Source organism: Ovis aries, chromosome 2, assembly GCF_016772045.2.
Source record: "Ovis aries strain OAR_USU_Benz2616 breed Rambouillet chromosome 2, ARS-UI_Ramb_v3.0, whole genome shotgun sequence".
NCBI lineage: Eukaryota > Metazoa > Chordata > Mammalia > Artiodactyla > Bovidae > Ovis > Ovis aries.
In genome coordinates, this window is record NC_056055.1 from 144,250,924 (window position 1) to 144,270,354 (window position 19,431).

At 37.3% G+C, this 19,431-nt stretch overlaps 1 protein-coding gene across 2 annotated transcripts in view; it reads right to left on the reverse strand.

Moving 5' to 3' along the window:
* Positions 1 to 19,431, reverse strand: part of SCN2A (sodium voltage-gated channel alpha subunit 2) — a 143,202-nt gene that overhangs the window by 83,641 nt on the left and 40,130 nt on the right. The window contains exons 1-3 of one of the 2 annotated variants that reach the window (XM_004004641.5): positions 6,464 to 6,535; positions 4,522 to 4,839; positions 3,525 to 3,643 (exon numbers count right to left, since the gene is read on the reverse strand). In XM_004004641.5, the coding sequence (XP_004004690.3) occupies positions 3,525 to 3,643; positions 4,522 to 4,788 (386 nt within the window). In that variant the 5' untranslated portion in view covers positions 4,789 to 4,839; positions 6,464 to 6,535. Of the gene's footprint in view, positions 1 to 3,524; positions 3,644 to 4,521; positions 4,840 to 6,463; positions 6,536 to 19,431 lie in introns of those variants that run through there. The other variant, XM_004004640.5, reaches the window with a different exon arrangement.

A 19,431-nucleotide genomic window follows, 5' to 3' on the forward strand; every position in this document is an offset into this window, starting at 1 on the left:
CCTTTCCCACTCTTCTCCGGGCACTCTGGGCTCCTGGTTGACTCTCAAATACACCAGGTACACTTCTATGTTCATTCTTTGCCTTCATATTTGCTAGTCACATTTCTCCTTAGATTTCCACGTTGCACTTCCTCACTTCCTTTGGATCTTTACTCAGATGCTATCTTTTCAGAGAGGACTTCCCTGATCATATGATATAAAACAGTACCTCGCTACTCTTCTCTTTTTATACAGCTTTATTTTTCTTGATAGCATTTATCACTAGCTGACACTAGCTGAATTGTTTGTGTTATCTCTCTCCTCTCAAACACACATATACACATGAATACAACTACTTGACAGTAGGGACTAGCAGGTTTTATGTTGCATCACAGTGTCCAGAAGAACATTTGCCACACAGTAGGTACTCAGTAAATATTTGCGAATGAAAAAATGAATAACAAATGCAAAGTGAAGGAGAGTGTGCATATTAAGCTAAAATAATAAAAAACTGACATGCAACACACTGAAAATTCTGATAGGAAATTTTAGGAATAAGGATACATTTTTACTTATTTACTATCTAGAAAATATAACCATATTTTATTTAACTATCAAAACAAGATAATAGGCACATCAAAAGGATTTTCAGTTTTCAAAATATACTCTGGCAAAAATAGAGTAAGCTAAGATTTTTCTGCCAAAATCAAGACACAAAGCTAATTTGATATGCAAGAATGCCTAATGAAGATAACAGCTCCTTAAGAAATAAGTCAAGGTTTTCATTGGATATAGAGATACCAGTCTAGGTTTAAAATGCCATTTTTTTTTAAACTGTGAATGACCATTTTATGGATTATAAACTAATGATAATAAATACACAATGCCCTCTTAACTATGCCTAAAATGTAGATAGCAACCTCAAGCATTTTTATCTTATAGCAAAAGGCACTTAAAATTAGAAAACCAGGATTTGAGCTTAGGCTGTGCATTGTGAGGAATAAGACAAAGCCACTGAGAAAGTTACCTGCCACTGTCCAGTATTATTTACAGCAAAGTTTACTAGGACATACCGTCAAATGTGCATTATCACCAAAAGACCAAAGAATGTGTCTATCTTCTATCTCTACTCCAAGGTAAGATAGCTGAGATAGAATATTCTAATTCAGGCAATCAGAGATTTTTAAAAAATCTACTTTTTCTGCATTGGAAGAAATGTGTAGCTCCATGCCACTTGTAAGGTTCTAGGAGAGTCAAACATTCAGTTCAGCAAATCTTAGATTTATCCGGCTGCCTTCACATTTCAACTTACACCACTGCAGCCCTCCTGACAGCTGTGCCCCTTGAAGGTTTTCTTTCTTCTGAGAAGTAAGTGCAAACTTTCAAATTCTTCAAATTCAAATAGTATCCTGATTCCTAAAGAGAGCCCACCGTAAACTTGGTCTTCAATGCCCAGAGTCTCTGCTCAGAACTTCTAAATCTACTCTCATCCTCTACCACTGGAAGTTTCTTTTCCCAGAAGGCTTTAGTGTTAAGATTCCTGGGTCTTCTAACTTCCTAGAATGTTTTGGAGTGGCAATGATATAATAGTTTTCATGAAATTTTCAAAAAAATATGCTATCTCCCCACAAAAGTTTTAAAACAACAATAACAACAACAGTCCTGCCTTTTTTCTTTAATACTGAGCTTTCTTAATGTTATTTCTTCATTCATATTGAAGGCAAAATAGATTTTTCTGACCTATTCAAAACTTCCATTTTGTCACTTGTTTTGCATCTAATCATTTAACTTCTTGACTCATTTGTCACTTCTTCTTCAATTCATATTCTCCCAGTATTTACTATAAACAGAGCAACGGGCTAGGTCTGAATTTTTTGACATGATTTCATGTATAAATTGCAATTACATAGGGATGAACAATTATTTTTAGATACAACGAATAATTTATGGAAAGATTTATTCAGAGTACAGATTTTAACTACTCAAACATCATAATGGACCATAACTTATAGTTCATGAGACTCAAATCTAAATCTCAACATTATTATTCATTCCTAAAGCTTATTATTCATTTAAAAACATTTTTTTCTTTCTGTAAAATGTTTCTTTTATTTGAATAGCAGACGTAAGGAATCATTATTGCTTAAAAAAACTCACAAGAAAATTATTAAATCTTAAAACATAAATATGAAATTAAAATATGTCTATGCAAAACCTGGGGGTAATGGAGAGGAATGACCCAGAGGTTGAAAGGAAACTGAATTCCAGAATGCCATGCTTCTACAGATGTCATTTGCCACATTGCCAGGCAAGTCTGGGGACATGTTTCACAGCCCAACACCCAGAACTGAGACGAGTTCCCTGTATCAAGTTTATTCTATCTCCTGAATGCCTTATCTTATCTAACTCCCTACCATATCAAATTGAATTATTTTCTAGGCCTGCTAGGGAAAGTAAGCTTTTACACTGTAAGCCTTGAAGGAGGCCCTGGACTGACCATGTTGTAAATCAAAGGCGATGACTCTTTCTAATTAGGAAACAAAATTTAAAGTTGTCCTATCTGAGACTTTGCTTAAGTTTCGGTTTCCCCTTCCTTACCTCTGGTTCCTGACATGTATCCGTTCCTTATCCCAAGGCTTCTGTGTTCTTCCTGTAAATGTCCCTGACTGACATAGCCTGTCTTCCAAATCTTTGCCTCCTTGGTTTTCCAGTCCTGGCTTTCTCAGACCACTGTCCCTGGTCTGGAAGAAAACTTCTCACTTACAACTACTCTATTTAGCGTAAATGAAATCACTATCTCCCACCAAGGTGTCATCAATTCCATTTCTAGGAAGTAGATACTTCCTAAGGAGAATAAAGAATAAAAAGAGAATGTACGTGGGAAGAGATAACTGCAGCAGGACCTGTGAGTCGAATAAAACACAGGAACAAGTGACCAAAAAAAAAAAAAAAAGAAAGAAAGAAAAATAAAATAGAAAATCAATGCAAATGACACTTGGGAAAATAATTGGAAGAAATAATTGAAAGACTAATGCATATACAGTCATATCACAATGATAAACATTTGTAACTCAAAGCTTTCAAATACTAAAGTGAAAAGCGGAAAGTAAAAAATTAAGATCAAAAAGAAATAAAATTGTATAATTCAAATTATGCAGATATATTCCAAATGTAAAAGTAGTAAAGAAAATTAGTTCACAGAGTTTATCCATTATACAACCTTGTAAAGTCTGAAGACTTATAAAAGGAGAGCCTGGTAACACTGTCAAAGTTAATGAAGAAGCCTTGAATGTAGTAGGCAATTCAGAAGGGAGCAGAGGAAGAAAGAAATAAATAGTGAGTCAAGAAGAGGAGAAATACTTAGAAGATGGGGAAAAGTGGTTCACTTACCTATGATCCCATTTGGCAATAACGCTAAACTGTTGAGGAAGAGGGAAAAAAAGAAAGAGCACATAATGTTGCCAACCACATACATTTTTGAAAAATTCCCAACTCAGTAAGTCAGTCAAAGAGCAAAATCATATAAGTGACTGAAAAAAGGATATGAATGTACCAAAATCTTAATAGCTAATTTTCTAATAGGGTTGAAGGGAGTTAAAATGTACAGGGCAGGGGTGGCACTGAATCGAGAGATTGCTTTCCCTTTATTCAATACTATAAATGTCTGAAAAAGAAAACAAACACATAAAACAGAATTTAGAAATGCAATATTAAAACTAAGAACAACTTGAGAAAAAAGTGACACAATTTTTTAGAAATACGATTTTATAAAATAATAATAAACTACCAACATATGACATGATGCTACGTATTTTCTCTTTCTGAATGCTATAAACTCCCCTAATTTTGTGAGAGATATGAGGGTTTAAAGAACAAGAAAATGTATAGTTATTACCCAAGGAATACTTAGCATCACCATCAAGTTTTAATATCAGTATTTTCAAACTGTACTTACAATTCACAAAGAGCTCAAGAATGAGGCTTTGATTACTTTTTCAATTTGATAAAAGCCTTCTCACAGGAACTTCAGTGTTTTCTGGAGGTGCTATTTGATCAAATGTTTTTAGGGGGCACTTAGAAGTCACCTGCTTTTATTTCTTCTTGAGGGAACCATGGAATGGGCAAAATTTATGCTGTTAAGGAAGAAACCTGCTGAAGATCAAAGTACCTTTTGTGGAGCTAGATATTGTAAAGAGGACTTTGGATACTACTGAAGATACTGTTTTTAATGCATAAAAAATAAACTCCTTGTCTTTACTCTCTGCTTCACGACACTGTAAGGTCAGCAGACTTTTGCTCTTCCTCATTTCCCCCACTGCAAGATGCTCTTTCAGCTCTCTGCCTGTCCTGGCTGTGGGTTCGAATAAGCGCTTCCCAAAGACTCTAGGGCAACAGGGCCATGGCATGCTCAAGCCCATTATTACCATAGGGATGCTTCAGACAGAGGGGAGGCGGCACAACATTCTCCACCTAACATGCCTGCCACTAGCCCAGAAGCAATTAGAAGTAGAGGAAATAAAGGCAACTTGACTAAGAACTCACTTTCTTATTGATATAATAGGGATCCAGATCCTCCAGCGGCTCTGACACCATCTCTGGAGGAATGTCTCCGTAAATAAATGGAAGGGATTTTCCTGCTTCCAAGTCACTATTTGGCTTTGGGCCACTTTCATCATCTTCATCCTTGCGCTCTTGTTTGGGTCTCTTAGCTTTCTCTTCTGCAATGCGTTGTTCAATAGCAGCAAGGGATTCCCTGGTAAAGAAGCGGAAGCTGTCAGGTCCTGGCGGTACCAGCACTGACTGTGCCATCTTTTCATCCTGCTCCTTTAATCACTGTTTAGCTCCTTGCATAAGAAAGTGCTATGGAAACAACAGAGAGAGAGAGAAAGACAGAGAGGGGAAAAAAAAGCAATGGTCATTAGGATAAAAGGGCAATGACATGATATTGAGATAACATACATATAAACGAAGCTATCTGTAATATTTTACTAAGGAAGCTGCACTTGGCATTCAGGGGATTCGCCTGCATGCGTTCGTCTGCTCGCATGGAGATCTATCTTTCACATTCAGTAGGTGTCTATGAGGTAATCTAATCTCCCACTCCCAAAATGTTTTAAGTGAAAATATCCAACTCGGAGCTCAGAAATGGATAATACTGGTTTGTGCTTGCTGCTTCACTTGTGTGAATTATTTTGGCAGCCATCTTTTTCAGCATCCTTTCTGAAAAAAGAAAATATCAGAGATCCGTAACAAGAGATGAATAATCACTCAAAATTGTAGAACTGGGGTGTGTGAAGATCTTGCATATATCTCTCCATTTTTTTTTTTTCCGTGTTCCTTTTGGCCCACTCTCCATGTTTAAAGAGCTGATTTGAAAATCAATGCACCTGGTAAAGAGCTCTGGAAATCCTGAAATGCCAGGCTGTGGAAACCTAGGTAGATTCTGCTTGAACGCAAGGAGCGGGAAGGAGCAGGGAATGCCCGGTTGTATTTGGAATTGCTCGGAAGCTACACAGGAAGGGACCTGGCTCCTGCCAAACCAGGCAGGAAGTCACCCACGTCAGAGGTCTGGAGCTTGGACCCCCTGGTTGAGCACCTGCTGCTAGCTAGTGTAATTGCTTCTTAAATTAACAAATTTGCAGTACCTTAGGAAATACTGTAGAGATAGCTCATTTTCTCAAATGGTACCCATTTCTTAAAAATCCACATAGCAGATTTGGACTTGAAAAAATAATAAGTTTAAGATAGTTTATCTTTAACATGAGCTCCATTTATTTTGTTTTTTGTGGTCACATAAATGTGGTTTTCCTGTATTCTAACCATATTTTACTGGGCTAGCATATATAACTTAAGTGAGCACACCAATCATTTCAAACGTTATCTCTGCATCAGTGGCAAGAGTTTCCGTGCTTTCTGAAATAATATAACTAAAATCTTGACTCCTGAATGCCACCTATATGCAATCACTTATCTATTTTCCTTCTTTGCAAAATATCAGTCCATTTTAACCCTTACCCTACAGGAATGAGCATTACCATTTAATTATACAAGGTGCATTATCTAAGAGTAAAATTCATTCATATCCAGGTCACTCCTGCAGCATATGTCAGACCAAATAGGGAAATCTAAAATAACATAATTACTGCATCATTTCCACATTTTTTTTGAAGTAGACCAGGACCTTTCAGCCACCAGCTAGCAGACTGCCCTCTTAGAATCACAGTGCCTCTAAAACATCCCTCATTTTCCTCACCCATCCCCAGAGACCCTTATGCCTAGCGACAGGCACAGGAATGAAGAAGGTCCCGGCACACTTGAGGGAGGAAACTGCCATGCCTGGATGCTCTAATAGAAGAGACATGCTAAAACATGCAGCCAGCAGCTTCAAAATGAAAGTGGTCCTCTGCAGATTCCCCCAGGATTCTACTGTAAAGGTAGAGAAGCATCACAGAAAATAAGCATAATAAGAATATTAAAACATTACCCCTGCAGAGTCTTTTACACCCAGAGTTTAGGATTGATAAGCTGGCACCAAGAAGACTGCAGCTAAAATTCCATCATGCTTTTTTTTTTTTTTTCTTTTTTTCATTTTTTTAAAAAAATTCTCCTTCAAAGACCACACCTAACTTCCTGTGAAAGGATTCTGGTAACTGAAGTAAGACCAGGCATTTCCTGTGTGTGGACTACAAAATGGCATTATTATAGCTACCACTAGAGGGCAGAGGAGCTGTGAAGAGAAAACCCTCAATGTACACACAGAAGCGTGTTTGAAGCAGCTCAAAGCTCTCAGTAATGGAGCTGTGATCTTCTAAAGGCTTTTCTTCGAACGTTAAGACTTAGCCGGTTTCAATCACTAATTTTGTTAATGAATAATGCTTCTGTTCATGCTTTTTATTTGCTAAGCCAAAAGTCACTGAATGGATAAAAATAATTCAAAGTAAAAAGAAGGTAAATAATAAAGGGTTAAAAGTAAAAACTTATAAAACAGCAATTATATTAATGAAAGTCTTACCTACATGGGATTTAACATTAACCTCAGCCCCAGAGTCTCTGAAATCCAATAAAGGCCTTTGCTAGTTCAACAAGGACCTAGCTAAACTAACTTTCCCTAGAAATAAAATTAAACTAATAGGACACCAATCTTATTTCATCTCTAATTTAAGTGGCTGAAAAGTAACCAGAAGAACCTGAAAGCCAAAAGGAGGCTAAATTCCAGTACTTAGATTAATAACATAGTTAAGATTTGAGGGCTAATTTGTGCCAGTCACTGACTGGGCTGAGTTTGCATATACTGTATCATTCCATCTCCCCATAATCCCATCAGATAAAGGCTTTCCTGATCCTTATTTTAAAATCTAAGAAAGGAAATACATCGAGGTTAGGAAGTTACCTCAAATCACACAGTCAGGATTCAGACTCAAAATCTGTGAGCTTTATTCAATTATACACAACACAAAACCCGAAACACCTGCTTATGTAAGTAAACCTAAAATAAAGGTTAAATAAAATCAGTAAGAGGAAACGATTATAATCAGAAACAGTCATAACTGGAGTGCTAGTGGTAAAGAACTCGCCTGCCAGTGTAGGAGACACGGGAGACTAGGGTTCAATCCCTGGGTCTAGAAGATCCCCTGGAGTAGAAAATGGCAACCAACCCCAGTATTCTTGCCTGGAAAATTCATGGACAGAGGAGCCTGGTGGGCTATAGTCCATAGTGTTTCAGAGAGTCAGACCCAACTGAGCAACTGACCACATCTACATTTTTTGCATATTTTCTGGCTTCACCATTTTCATTAGAAAGGGTATTTTTTTTAAAGTGTCAGACCTGTGATTTTCTTTTTCAAACTTTAAACTTTTCACTTTATATTGGGGTACAGCTGATCCAACAATGTTGTGATAGCTTCAGGTCCACAGCAAAGGGATTCACCCCCACACACATAGCCACTCTCCCCCACGCCTCCTCCCTCCCATCCTCCCAAGCTGGCACATAACATTGAGCAGAGTTCCATATGCTACACAATAGGTTGGTTATCCGTTTTGAACATAGTGTTGTGTACGTGACCTTCCCAAACTCCTTAACTATCCCTTCCACTGGCAACCAAAAGTGTATTTTCTAAGTCTCTGAGTCTTTTTCTTTTACTTTCACAGGTAAGTTCATTTTTATCTTTAGAAAAACTGTTTAAGATGGGCAAGAAGCAGATATTGCCAAAAAATAATTTTGTAATTCATTCTAGCAAGTCTCTTTGGTAATAGAAGCAAAAGAATGACCCAAAATGGCTTAGGTAAGAGAAAGAAAAAAGAAGAAGAAGAAAAGATTAGGAGGGGGGTGGGGGGAGGAAAGTGGGGAGGGAGAGAGGGAGGGGAGAAAAAGAAGAAAAGAAAGGAAAAGGAACATGGGAATTCATTGCCAAGGTTTGTTGTCTAAGGCTGTCTATAGGCATAAAATGCTTTGAAAGCCCAACTGATGTTACCAGAATCTAGTTATGCTGTATGCTTTGGCTCTCTCTAACTTCTATGGTGATAGCTTTTCGTTCCTTGCTATAGTAAGATGCTATAGCATCTCTGGCTTCCCAGTCTCCCAGATTTAAGTCCAACAGGGACAAAGACCCAGAAAAAAATCTCATTGCATCTCATTAGCTTCAGCTGGGTCACATGCTTATCCCTGAAGCAATCACTCTGTCCAGGGAGATGCCATGCTTTGTGCTTTGATTGGCTTCTCCTAAGCCAGTGCCTCATCCTGGAACTAGGAGGAAGTTCTACTTGAAACCTATGAACAGTGAGGATTGTGGTGGTGGCACAGCAACTTTCCTGAAATGCAGAGCTTGTGTACTATTACTGGAACAAAAGGGGGTTGATTCTGGTCAACAAAAACAAGCAAGCAAATAATTACACACGCTGGTCAGAGAGTGGTCATATTTGCCGTGTCTCAATACTCAAGAGAGTAGCTCTGTGTGTGTTTGTGTAGGTGTATATACACATATGTATGGAGAGCATGGAGGGTATGTATATACATTTATATCATTTTCTAGCCTCATCATTTTCATTAGGAAAAGTTTCATTGCCTTCCATGTATATCATTTTAAAAACTTAGAAACCAGGCAAGAAATTTAGATTACTTCCTCAGAGTAACTTGTCCTACCACAATAAAATATTTTACAAATCTCTATGATGAGCACTAACTTCATTTAGCAAATGAACACAAGCATACTACAGAGATAGTTCAGGTTTGGTCCTAGACCACTGCGATAAAGTGAATATTACAATAACGTCAGTCACAGGAATTTTTTGGTTTCCCAGTGCATATACAAGTTGTGTTTACACTATATTTTAGTGTAAGTGTGCAATAGCTTTATGTCTTAAAATGTACAGACCTTAATTGAAACTTAATTTATTGCTAAAAATTACTAAAAATTCTAATCATCTGAGCCTTCAGTGAGTCATAATCTTTTTGTAACAGTAACATCAAAGACCACTGATCATTGATCACCGTAACAAATATAATAATAGTCAAATGTTTGAAATGTTTTGAAAATTACCAAAGTATGACCCAGAGACAGGAAGTGAGTAAAGACTGTTAGAAAAATGATGATGATAGACTTGCTCAGCAAATGGTTGCTGAAAACTTTTAATTTGTAAAAAACACAATAAAGCAAAGTACAATTAAAAGAAACACAAGATATGCCTGTATCTAAATATTCTAGTCTTATTTTACAGATGTGCTCAACGATAGACTACCTTGTTATACAAAAGAGTCTGTTAATAATTCAAAAAGTAAACTAAGACGCAAAATATTTACAAACTGTTTTGCCATATATTTGGGGGTCAGTGACCAACATAGATAGTGCTTATTTTTTGCCAGGTATTATTTTAAGAACTATGTTGTTGTGTTGAGGTCTGTTACTCGGTTGTGCCTGACTCTTTGCAAACCTTTGGACTGCAGCCTGTCAGGCTCCTCTGTCCATGGGATTCTCCAGGCAGGAACACTGGAGTGGGTTGCCATGCCCTTCTCCAAGGGATCTTCCTGACCCAGGGATTGAACCTGGGTCTCCTGCATTGCAGGTGGATTCTTTACCATCTGAACCACCAGAGAAGCCCAAGAGAAAGTGTTAGCCTCTCAGAAGTGTGTGACTCTTTGCAACCCCATGGACTGTATAGCTTGCCAGGCTCCTCTGTTCATGGAATTCTCCAGGCAAGAATATTGGACCATTTAATGTTTATAACTATCTGATAAAGTGGATATTGTGATCATCCTCACTTATAACAAGAGGAAACTGGGGTATCAAGAAGTTAAGTAATTTGCAACATATATAAATTCTCACAGTTAGAAGTTTAATCAGGATTTGAACCCATGCTCCCAGGCTACAGAATCTATGTTCTAACCATCATGTGCTGCTTCTTAAGTCATTTTCCAGAATTATTCACTCTCACAAACACTCCAAGATATGTGAGTTTACATTAGTTGTATGGTCACCCCTTTCTTTCCCATTACTCCTAGTCAGTGAATGTGTCATAGGATATTTAAAAGGATAAACCAACAATATTTTACCAAAACACCCAAGACATATGATGAACTACATCTAAATATTTTTTCCATTTCAAATTGACTTTTGTAAAATATAGATAGGAATCATAGTCTCTTGTTTCTGATTTTCTAGGATGAGATTTTCAGAAGTCACGCGTATTAGTTTCTCTTGCATTTGCTCTGCCCTTGGTTAACATCATACTGACATTTTATGAGAATGCTAAATTTCATTAGTTGTACTAGTTTATAGGCAGAAGATTTTGTATTACAAATTTCAAGGCCAGAGGCTATATTTGGGAAGACCTATAAATAATGGGAAAGGCAAGCAATGTTATTTTAAGTAGTTGGAAAAATAGTTAGAATTGGATTTCTAGATTCTGATGACATTTCTATGTTTCCTTTTCAGTTCCTTCTTTTTAAAATTTGTCTCATATAAAAGAGGAATATTAATTTTCTAAATTGAAATATAAAAGAAAAATTAAGCCATGCTATTACACATAATGATATCTATAAAATAGTATTACATTTATATGAAAGGGCAATAACAAAACAAAGAAGTAATAAATAGTATATGACTTTAATTTCTTTCCATGAAGATCTACATTTATATAAATAAGTACTCCAAAGTTAAATTCATATGAAGAAAATTATTGACTTATTACATTTCATAAACAAATAATTATAAAAGTTTATATCATAATTACTGACTGTGGATAGTGTTTTAAAAACTTAGAGGATTTAAAAACCAAGAGTTAAAAAAGCTGAGAAAGACTAAGGGATCTCTTTTTTTGAAAGTGATCTTTTAATTCTATTTTACAACTGTTATTTTGAGTTTTCTTCAGCATATTAATACTGGTAACAAGCCAAGGAAAGATATGCTAAATATTTCCTGAAGATTTATTTTCTGTATTTTCTAGTTTCTTTATTCCATAGGTTTGAGTCTATTTTCTCACAAACTCTCTGGTTGTCACTTGCTGTGTTTCTGCGTATCCTTATCTTTTTAACCTTGATCCACTAGCTCATTTCTGTAACTAACAATTTTCATAAGAGCAAGAAAGATCTGAGTAACTAGACTTATGTGTTTACAGATTAGAGGAAGAACATAACAGAAAACAAAAGACATAGGCTCAGTGTGTTCTGTTCAGTCTTCCTTTAAATGACTGTTATGTTTTAAATACATTTTGTTTTTCTTTAACAGAAATGTACTCTGATGTTATCGTGATCCCTGGGAAATATTATTCGATGTAACAATAATCACTTTCAAAAAATTTCCTGGAAAAAAAAAGCATTATATATGAGATACGTCTCTATTTTTATACAAGCATTTTTATTTTATTGAAAGTAGAGTGGCAACTTGTTTCTACACCCTTTCTTGATTTTCAGATGTATTAAACAGAGATTCATATCTGTGAACTACTTCAACTCTGCCTAAATGACTTATCAGCTGGAAGTCCACCTCTAATCTGATCGCATACCTGTTTGCTTTTCGATGGATTAATCATATTGGAATTACAGAATTCTACTTCTGGATATTAACAGTCAAGCAAGGAAGAAAATTTCCTAAGGTATGTTCCTCTCTATGAGAATGAGACATTTCCATGTGCTCCAAATTCTTTAATATTTCTAGCTCAGTTTTCTTCAGTCCTTCCGTGTCACTGAGTACTGCTACCCAAAACTGTCCCCCTCACCCTCCATCCTCTTTAATAGGAGAGAAAAAAGTGCCTTCTAAACTCTGAAGTGGGATAGTAGATCTGAATGTCAGAGCATCTTCCCCAGGAAAGAACAAGCAAGCAGAGCCAAGAGCAGAAGGTCTTTGGAATGAAAAAACAGTGCTCTCAAAAAATAGGTGCATTCCAGAGTGTCCTAGATACAAAACTTGTGCATGCCACTGTGTGTGTGCACGTGTGTGTGTACATGTGATGCGTGTGTGTGCCTCAGAGCAATAGAGAGAGATGAGAAGGAATGCATAAAGAGGCCACAGATTTGTTTCTTCATGTCACGTTAACATGGTCTAAATTCTGGCAGTCTACTTGGTTCTACTGGCTACCACACTTGATTCTTGTAATATTTCGTGAAAGAAGTAGTAGTATTGTCACTTTCCTAATGTGTGGTGTGACACAGGCTTATGATAGGCTATGTAACCTGGCATGGTCACACAGAGCCTGCATTTAAACTCACATGGGTCTGATGTCAAATTCTAAATAAACTTCGTTGTCCCGTTTTCCATCAAGAGTGAGAAATGTACCACTGATTCACAAACTGAGAAGGGTATTGTGAGATACATGTGATTTTTAAAGTCATGGATCCCCATCTATAGCTCAGATATTCATAGGATACTCTACGCCTGTGGGTGTGTGAATGCCTGCGTGGGTGCTCAGTTGAGTCAGACCCTTTGGGACCCCATGGACTGTAGCACCCCCAGGCTCCTCTGTCCATGGAATTTTCCAGGCAAGAATACTGGAGTGGGTTGCCACTTTCTCCTCCAGGGGGACTTCCTGAGCAAATGATTGAACCCGCATGTCCTGCATCTCCTGCGTCATCAGGTGAAGTCTTTACCACTAGCATCACCTGGGAAGCCCACCCTAGACCCACTACTATTAAACAAACTGGTGGCCTACCAGGAATTACTGTTTCCCCTTCATAATCTTGCTATCGTGAGGCTAGCTTGACTGGAATAAGATTTAAACTCTCTTAACCTAATCAGTGGAAATGAAGGCTCATTTTGAGTTTTATGAAACAAATTTAAAAAGAATAAACTAAGCACTATGATTGAGACATAGTAGATGCTTAGTAAATGCTGGGTATTTTTTTTTCCTTTTTTCAGAGACGCCTTAATGCTGTTGCTTGTCATTTCAACTTTTTGTTAATGCCCATCTCTCCATTGTCCCATCTTCCTTATTTTATCCCATCTTTTGTGGTTTCCAGGGTCTAGCATAGTACTTATCTGAGATAAAGTGTTCAGTAAATTATCAATGAATTAACAGTTGTAACCCCGTATTTATTCAGGAGTTTTCTTGGTTGGTCTTTGTTTCCTTCCAGGATAATTTTTGTGTCATGACACCAACTAATTTTAGATTTCTGATTTTGTTGTTGTTGTTTCAGTTATATAGGACTTTACAAGTGACTTCGTACATCTATGGCACCTCCATATACTAAGCTTACTTTACCTAATCCATGCCCTTAACCTAAAGTCAAATACTATCTTCACTGCCTCCCCTCTCCGTCCAACCCATGTGCATTCACACACCACACACATGCACATGCACACACACACACGTGCACACACACATATGCACACACATGCATGCGCATATATAGAGATGTGTTTGTTTCTGCTTCTCTAGCTTATTTCAGCAGCCCAGGACGTTCAACATTCATGTATCTACCTTTCACAATCTTATCAATTCATCACAAGCCATTGTTCTGGAGATTTTTCTTCCTCTTCTGAATTTCCATTATATCAATATTTAAAGACGAAAAAATATCACAGCATTAACCTCTTAATGCATACATTGACATATATTTTTCTTTGCATTAATCTGTCCCTAAAACTACTTCTTGGTCAGTTTTAATGAAAGTATAGCCTGACATCTGTCACTTTCATCTAATTATTATCAATTGATTCTTCATTACCACTTCATATTATAAAGCACAAATTCTCCTGGCTGATATTTAAAGAATATTCCAAATGTCCTTTCCAGTCTTTCCTCCTGTCAACCCTTATTACAACCTGTTGTAAAGACACAATAATTTGTTCAAGTTTTCCTAAACTTGCATCATGTTTTCTATATTTTCACTTCCAAGCTAGTGTTTATGCTGTTTTCATGACCTGAAATTCACTATATTAGCAATTCAACCTGATAAAACAATAGCAGTTTTAAATCTCAAGTACTACATTTTCCATAAGTACTTCCACATCCTTCCATCTGAATACGTCCTTTCACTTTTGAGCCAAATAATACTTGTTTCTTACACACTATTTGATGTATTAATGTGACTGCTTTGAAGTAAGTCTATGAAGCCCTCCTTTTGGTAACTCTAAAAGTTCATAAAGAAATACCTTGTACAAGTAGACAAAAGAACTAAACAACAGAATATTTCCAAAAGGCAGTATTGAATAATCTGTGGCACTAGTGTTAAAAAAACCTGCCTGCCAATGCAGGAGATGTAAGAGTCATGGGTTCACTCCCGGGTTGGGAAGATCCCCTGGAGAAGGGCATGACAACCCACTCCAGTATTCTTGTCCTTGAGAATCCCATGGACAGAGAAGCATGGCAAGCTGCAGCCGATAGGGTTGCAAAGAATCAGACACAATTAAAGCAACTTAGCATGTGACGTTGAAGGGGTCCTGGATGTAAAACAGGCTCTTGAGACTCGAGAGAACAGATCTAAGATGAATATGTCGTAGGAAAAAATTGATTCACTATAAATAATAATGTTCAAATTATTAGACCTGCATAAATCTAAACAACTACTCTTTAATAAGAAGTAATTCTCAGTTACTGGAGATACTCAAGCCGGTACTATAGAAAGGATGCTTGTCTGGGCAAATAATTGGAATACATAATTCCAAAAATATTTTCAACCTCCAGATTGTATGATTGCCTAAAAAAGCAGAGCGCCTAATTATCTTTTACCAAAGTGAGAAAAATGAAGGCAGAATTAAATGAATTATTATGATTTTTTACATAAATTCTGGGTTGGAGCTCATTCAACATCCAGAAGTCAGTGAGAAGACATGTTGCCTCCCTGATCAGTGGTTGCTGCTGCCTGGTGATGAGCTGCATGAGGGCAGGGAGCTCGTCTGGAACTGCTAACCACCTCCTTCTCCATTTCTCATTGTATCATGTGGTTTCCCCATAAATATGTGAAACTGAATTAAAAATGAGACTTAATTTGCATTTGCATAACTAGACCAAAAGAGGTCAGAAAGAGGACACAGTAAAAGAAGGATCTTAACAATAAAAGCTGACTTGCTTTAAAAATAACAATCAATTACTGCTTTTGGGACTGCAATAAGAAAACACTGAAAAGCAATACTAAGAAGTTTTTTTGCCTCTTTTTAGGATCGAGAATGAATCTATATATCTTTGTTGAGTTCACATTGTAAACAACATATTTTCAGCAAAAATGTGAAAATATATGTCCAGATACACGTCTTCTTTTTTAAAATTAGTTGTGCTGGTGGTCCAGGCACTAAAGCCAAGAGGGCTATGGCTATAAACAATTTTGGATTTTTTTTCTTTTGGGGTTGTTGCCTGTTTTCTAGGAAGATAATTTAGAGTTCTTTTTTTTCCCACCAAACTTCTTTGGCACTCAACTTCTAGTTACACTTGATTTATGCAACATCACTCATTTTGAGGTACTCTAACTGCCTTACTGTTATTTGGTGAGCACCAGGCTTCTGAAGAAAAGGCAATGACTTTGGTGCCAGAACTAGTTTGCATCTTTACTCTGCTACTTTCCAGCTATGGTTCTTTGAGCAAAAGTACTTAGATTATAGTGAGAATTGAAGAAATAAGTAAGTTACCCAGCACACACAGAGGATGTTACTTATCCCACTTTTTTCCTACACCCTTCAAGTTCTTCCAAATAATACTGTATGAGGCAGAATAAATAAGCCTACATATAAAGCTTGAAGTCCAATCTTTTGCAATTTACAATCCAGTCCATCATTTAACAAATAAAACTTTTAAGTGCTCACTAAAGGCCACTGTTGTCCAGATGCTTCCAGACAATCTGCCTTTATGGAGCTTATATTTTATGTATCCTAATAAAACAGATTATGTATAAGAAAATTACATATAGAATATAGAAGGCAAGAGGTGCATGCTATGAAAAAAAGAAAGAGAGAGGAAAAAAATAAATAAATAAACCAGTGTAGAGAGTAAGGGAGAAGAAGGCTATGGGGTAACTTCAAATAGAGTGGTCAAGGAAAGTCTTGCTGAGGAAATAACATTTAAGCCAAAGCCTTAAAGGATTCACGGAAGACAGCCATATCATAAGCCTTCCAGGATGATGTGATTCCAAGCAGAGCCAACGCATTGCAGAGTTACAGGAAGGTACTCACGATTGGAGAGGCCTATAGCAAGGTAAGTAACACTGAAAGAGTGAAATGACCGCACAAAAACACCACCATGTCAACAGGAAGAAGAAACTGGAACAGGTAGTGGGGACAGTGCGTACACCAGCAGACGCTGCCAGCCTCAGTTAGGCCTGCCATCTGGTTGCCCAGCAGTTTCACCGGGGACACCTGTGACATAAATGTCAAGATCAGAGCCCAAGCCAGACCCTGAGAAGCAGCGATCAAAACAGATAGAAAAGCTCACTGCCACTCAGTGCCTTTAGCCTGAGCACAAAAAGGGATGTTGAAAGCAGGATAGCCATTCCTGACAGCTCAGAAAAATCTAAGCCTGGATGGCCATCTGCAGGGTGGGACCCGAGAACCAAGTTATGGATAGCTATGGGGAGTACGAGGCCAAATTTAGCAGCTAGAAACAGCTCAACGTCAGTAAAGCAGTCAAAGCAAAATGTTGCCTATCCTTGATGCCTAGAAATATTTGCTGCAATTTTAAAAGATTAGAAAAGGGGTATTTTTTGTGGACCAGGATGCAGTTTTAAAATAGACCTGTTAAACGATATAACACCAATTAAAATTAAAACTGTGTAACAGATACTGCTACAAAATTTTTCATTTTTATGTGTAAAAAGTGTGCTGGTATTACATTTGTCTATTCAATCTGTTGGCAGCTATCTTCACTAGCAAATTCCCTGGCTTCTAACCACTCCTAATACATTTTAGAGAGAACAAATAGAGAATCAGCCACTCTGCCCTTAAGTCTTAGGGGCTTCCTCCTTACCTTTTCCCTCCCTCCCGTCTCTCCCTATTTCTTTTTTCATCCCCCTCCCTGCTCCACCCTAACCTTTAAAACAAGGATAACTTCCATCCTGACCAAAATCATAATGTTGCTGTTGGGATGAATTCTGATTATTTACAGTAAACCATTTTTTGAACTTTAAAGCATTATAACATTGTTTATCCTTTTTCTTAATATTATTAAAACATAATTTGCCAGTAGAAATGAATGGAGCAAGAGTTTTTTAAATGAAATGACCTCTTGCATTCTATATTTGAAAGTTTCCCTATATAATTCCATGTATGTGATTTATAAAAGTATGGTTAGAACTCATAAGATGGTTAGATTTTATTCATTTTTTAAATTTAAATTTATTTATTTTAATTGGAGGCTAATTACAATATTGTATTGGTTTTGCTATACATCAACATGAATCCGCCGCGGGTGTACACGTGTTCCCCATCCTGAAACCCCTCCCACCTTCCTCCTCGTACCCTCTCTCTGGGTCATCCCAGTGCACCAGCCCCGAGCATCCTGTATCATGCACTGAACCTGGACTGGTGATTCATTTCTTATATGATATTATACATGTTTCAATGCCATTCTCCCAAATCATCCCACCCTCTCCCTCTCCCACAGAGTCCAAAAGACTGTACTATGCATCTGTGTCTCTTTTGCTGTCTCGCATACAGGGTTATCGTTAAGATGGGTACATTCTAAAGAGTTCTCTATCCATGCACATATATGCGCAAGCCCACACATGACAGGTCACGTGATTTCCATCCCGCCATACTGCTGCGGCAGTTTCACCTGAAAACGAAAGCAGGAAGGACAGCAGGTCTGAGAAGGGAAAAGGGCAAAGTGAGGAAAACATACCACCTCCCCCAGCAAAGCGATCATTTGCCTTCTACATACTCATTTCCAGGCTCATATTCATGAATGACATTTCCCATTTGCTTTTCTCACTTCCAATCAGACAAAATATAATGAAATCATGAAAAGCAAGAACTGATCTGTAAAAGCAGCCTCATCACTTGGAAATTATCGAAGGGCAAGAATGACTCACACTTTTTTAAAAAGTTCAAATCTTGATCACAAATTGCAAACTGAAATTTCTTTTGGTTTCTCGTAAAAAAAAAATACAGAGAGACAGAGAGAGAGAGATAGAGAATGGTTTGAGTTCTATTAATACAAAGAAAATGTTCATCCAAATAAAAGAATTTGTAAATTAGAAGAGATGATTTATATTCAGAATTAAACCTCTACTTTCTTTATGGCACTGAGAAAAAAATTTCCCCTTGTATTGGCACTATGCTGCTGCTGCTAAGTCACTTCAGTCGTGTCCGACTCTGTGTGACCCCAGAGACGCCAGCCCAGTAGGCTTCCCTGTCCCTGGGATTCTCCAGGCAAGAACACTGGAGTGGGGTGCCATTTCCCAATGCTAATTAAAATCATAGGTTTTGTGTTTGGAAGGGAGCCTCCAAAGAGATCATTTAGTCAGACTACTTCTATTCATTAAGGACTGAACTAAAATCAGAGACAGATGGCTTTGTCTCAGATCTCGGAACAGAGATTTCACAACTTTCCTTGGTTGTCTATTCAACACTTTAAACACCATCTAACTGACTCTTTAGTTATAAGCTCTGTTAATATTAACACTATCCAGACTATTTCCATCAGTGTTTCATTGTATAGAAAGAGAAGCACCATATACACCCCTGTATGGGATTTATCAAGGTAAAATTGCCAAAACATTTACTTAGCATTCTGTTTATTAACATTGAAAGGATAGTACCTTTTAGTTCAAACAAGATACAGTGACTCAATAAGAACTGTAGTAAAATAAAACCATTAGCTAATAGTAAGCATGATCCTTACAATTCTAAACCTGTAGTCTGCTGGTAACTACAAATTGTCACTTGCCGAGTACATTTTGCCACATGCCACTTGGGAGATTGAATCCTGTGCTGCTATAGCTGTTGACCTTCAAAAAGCCCTGAGGGGCTTTCAGGGTGGGGAATGAGGCAGTTCGTGCTCCAGGAAAACTGGCGGAAAAGGTCCTTAGATAGATAT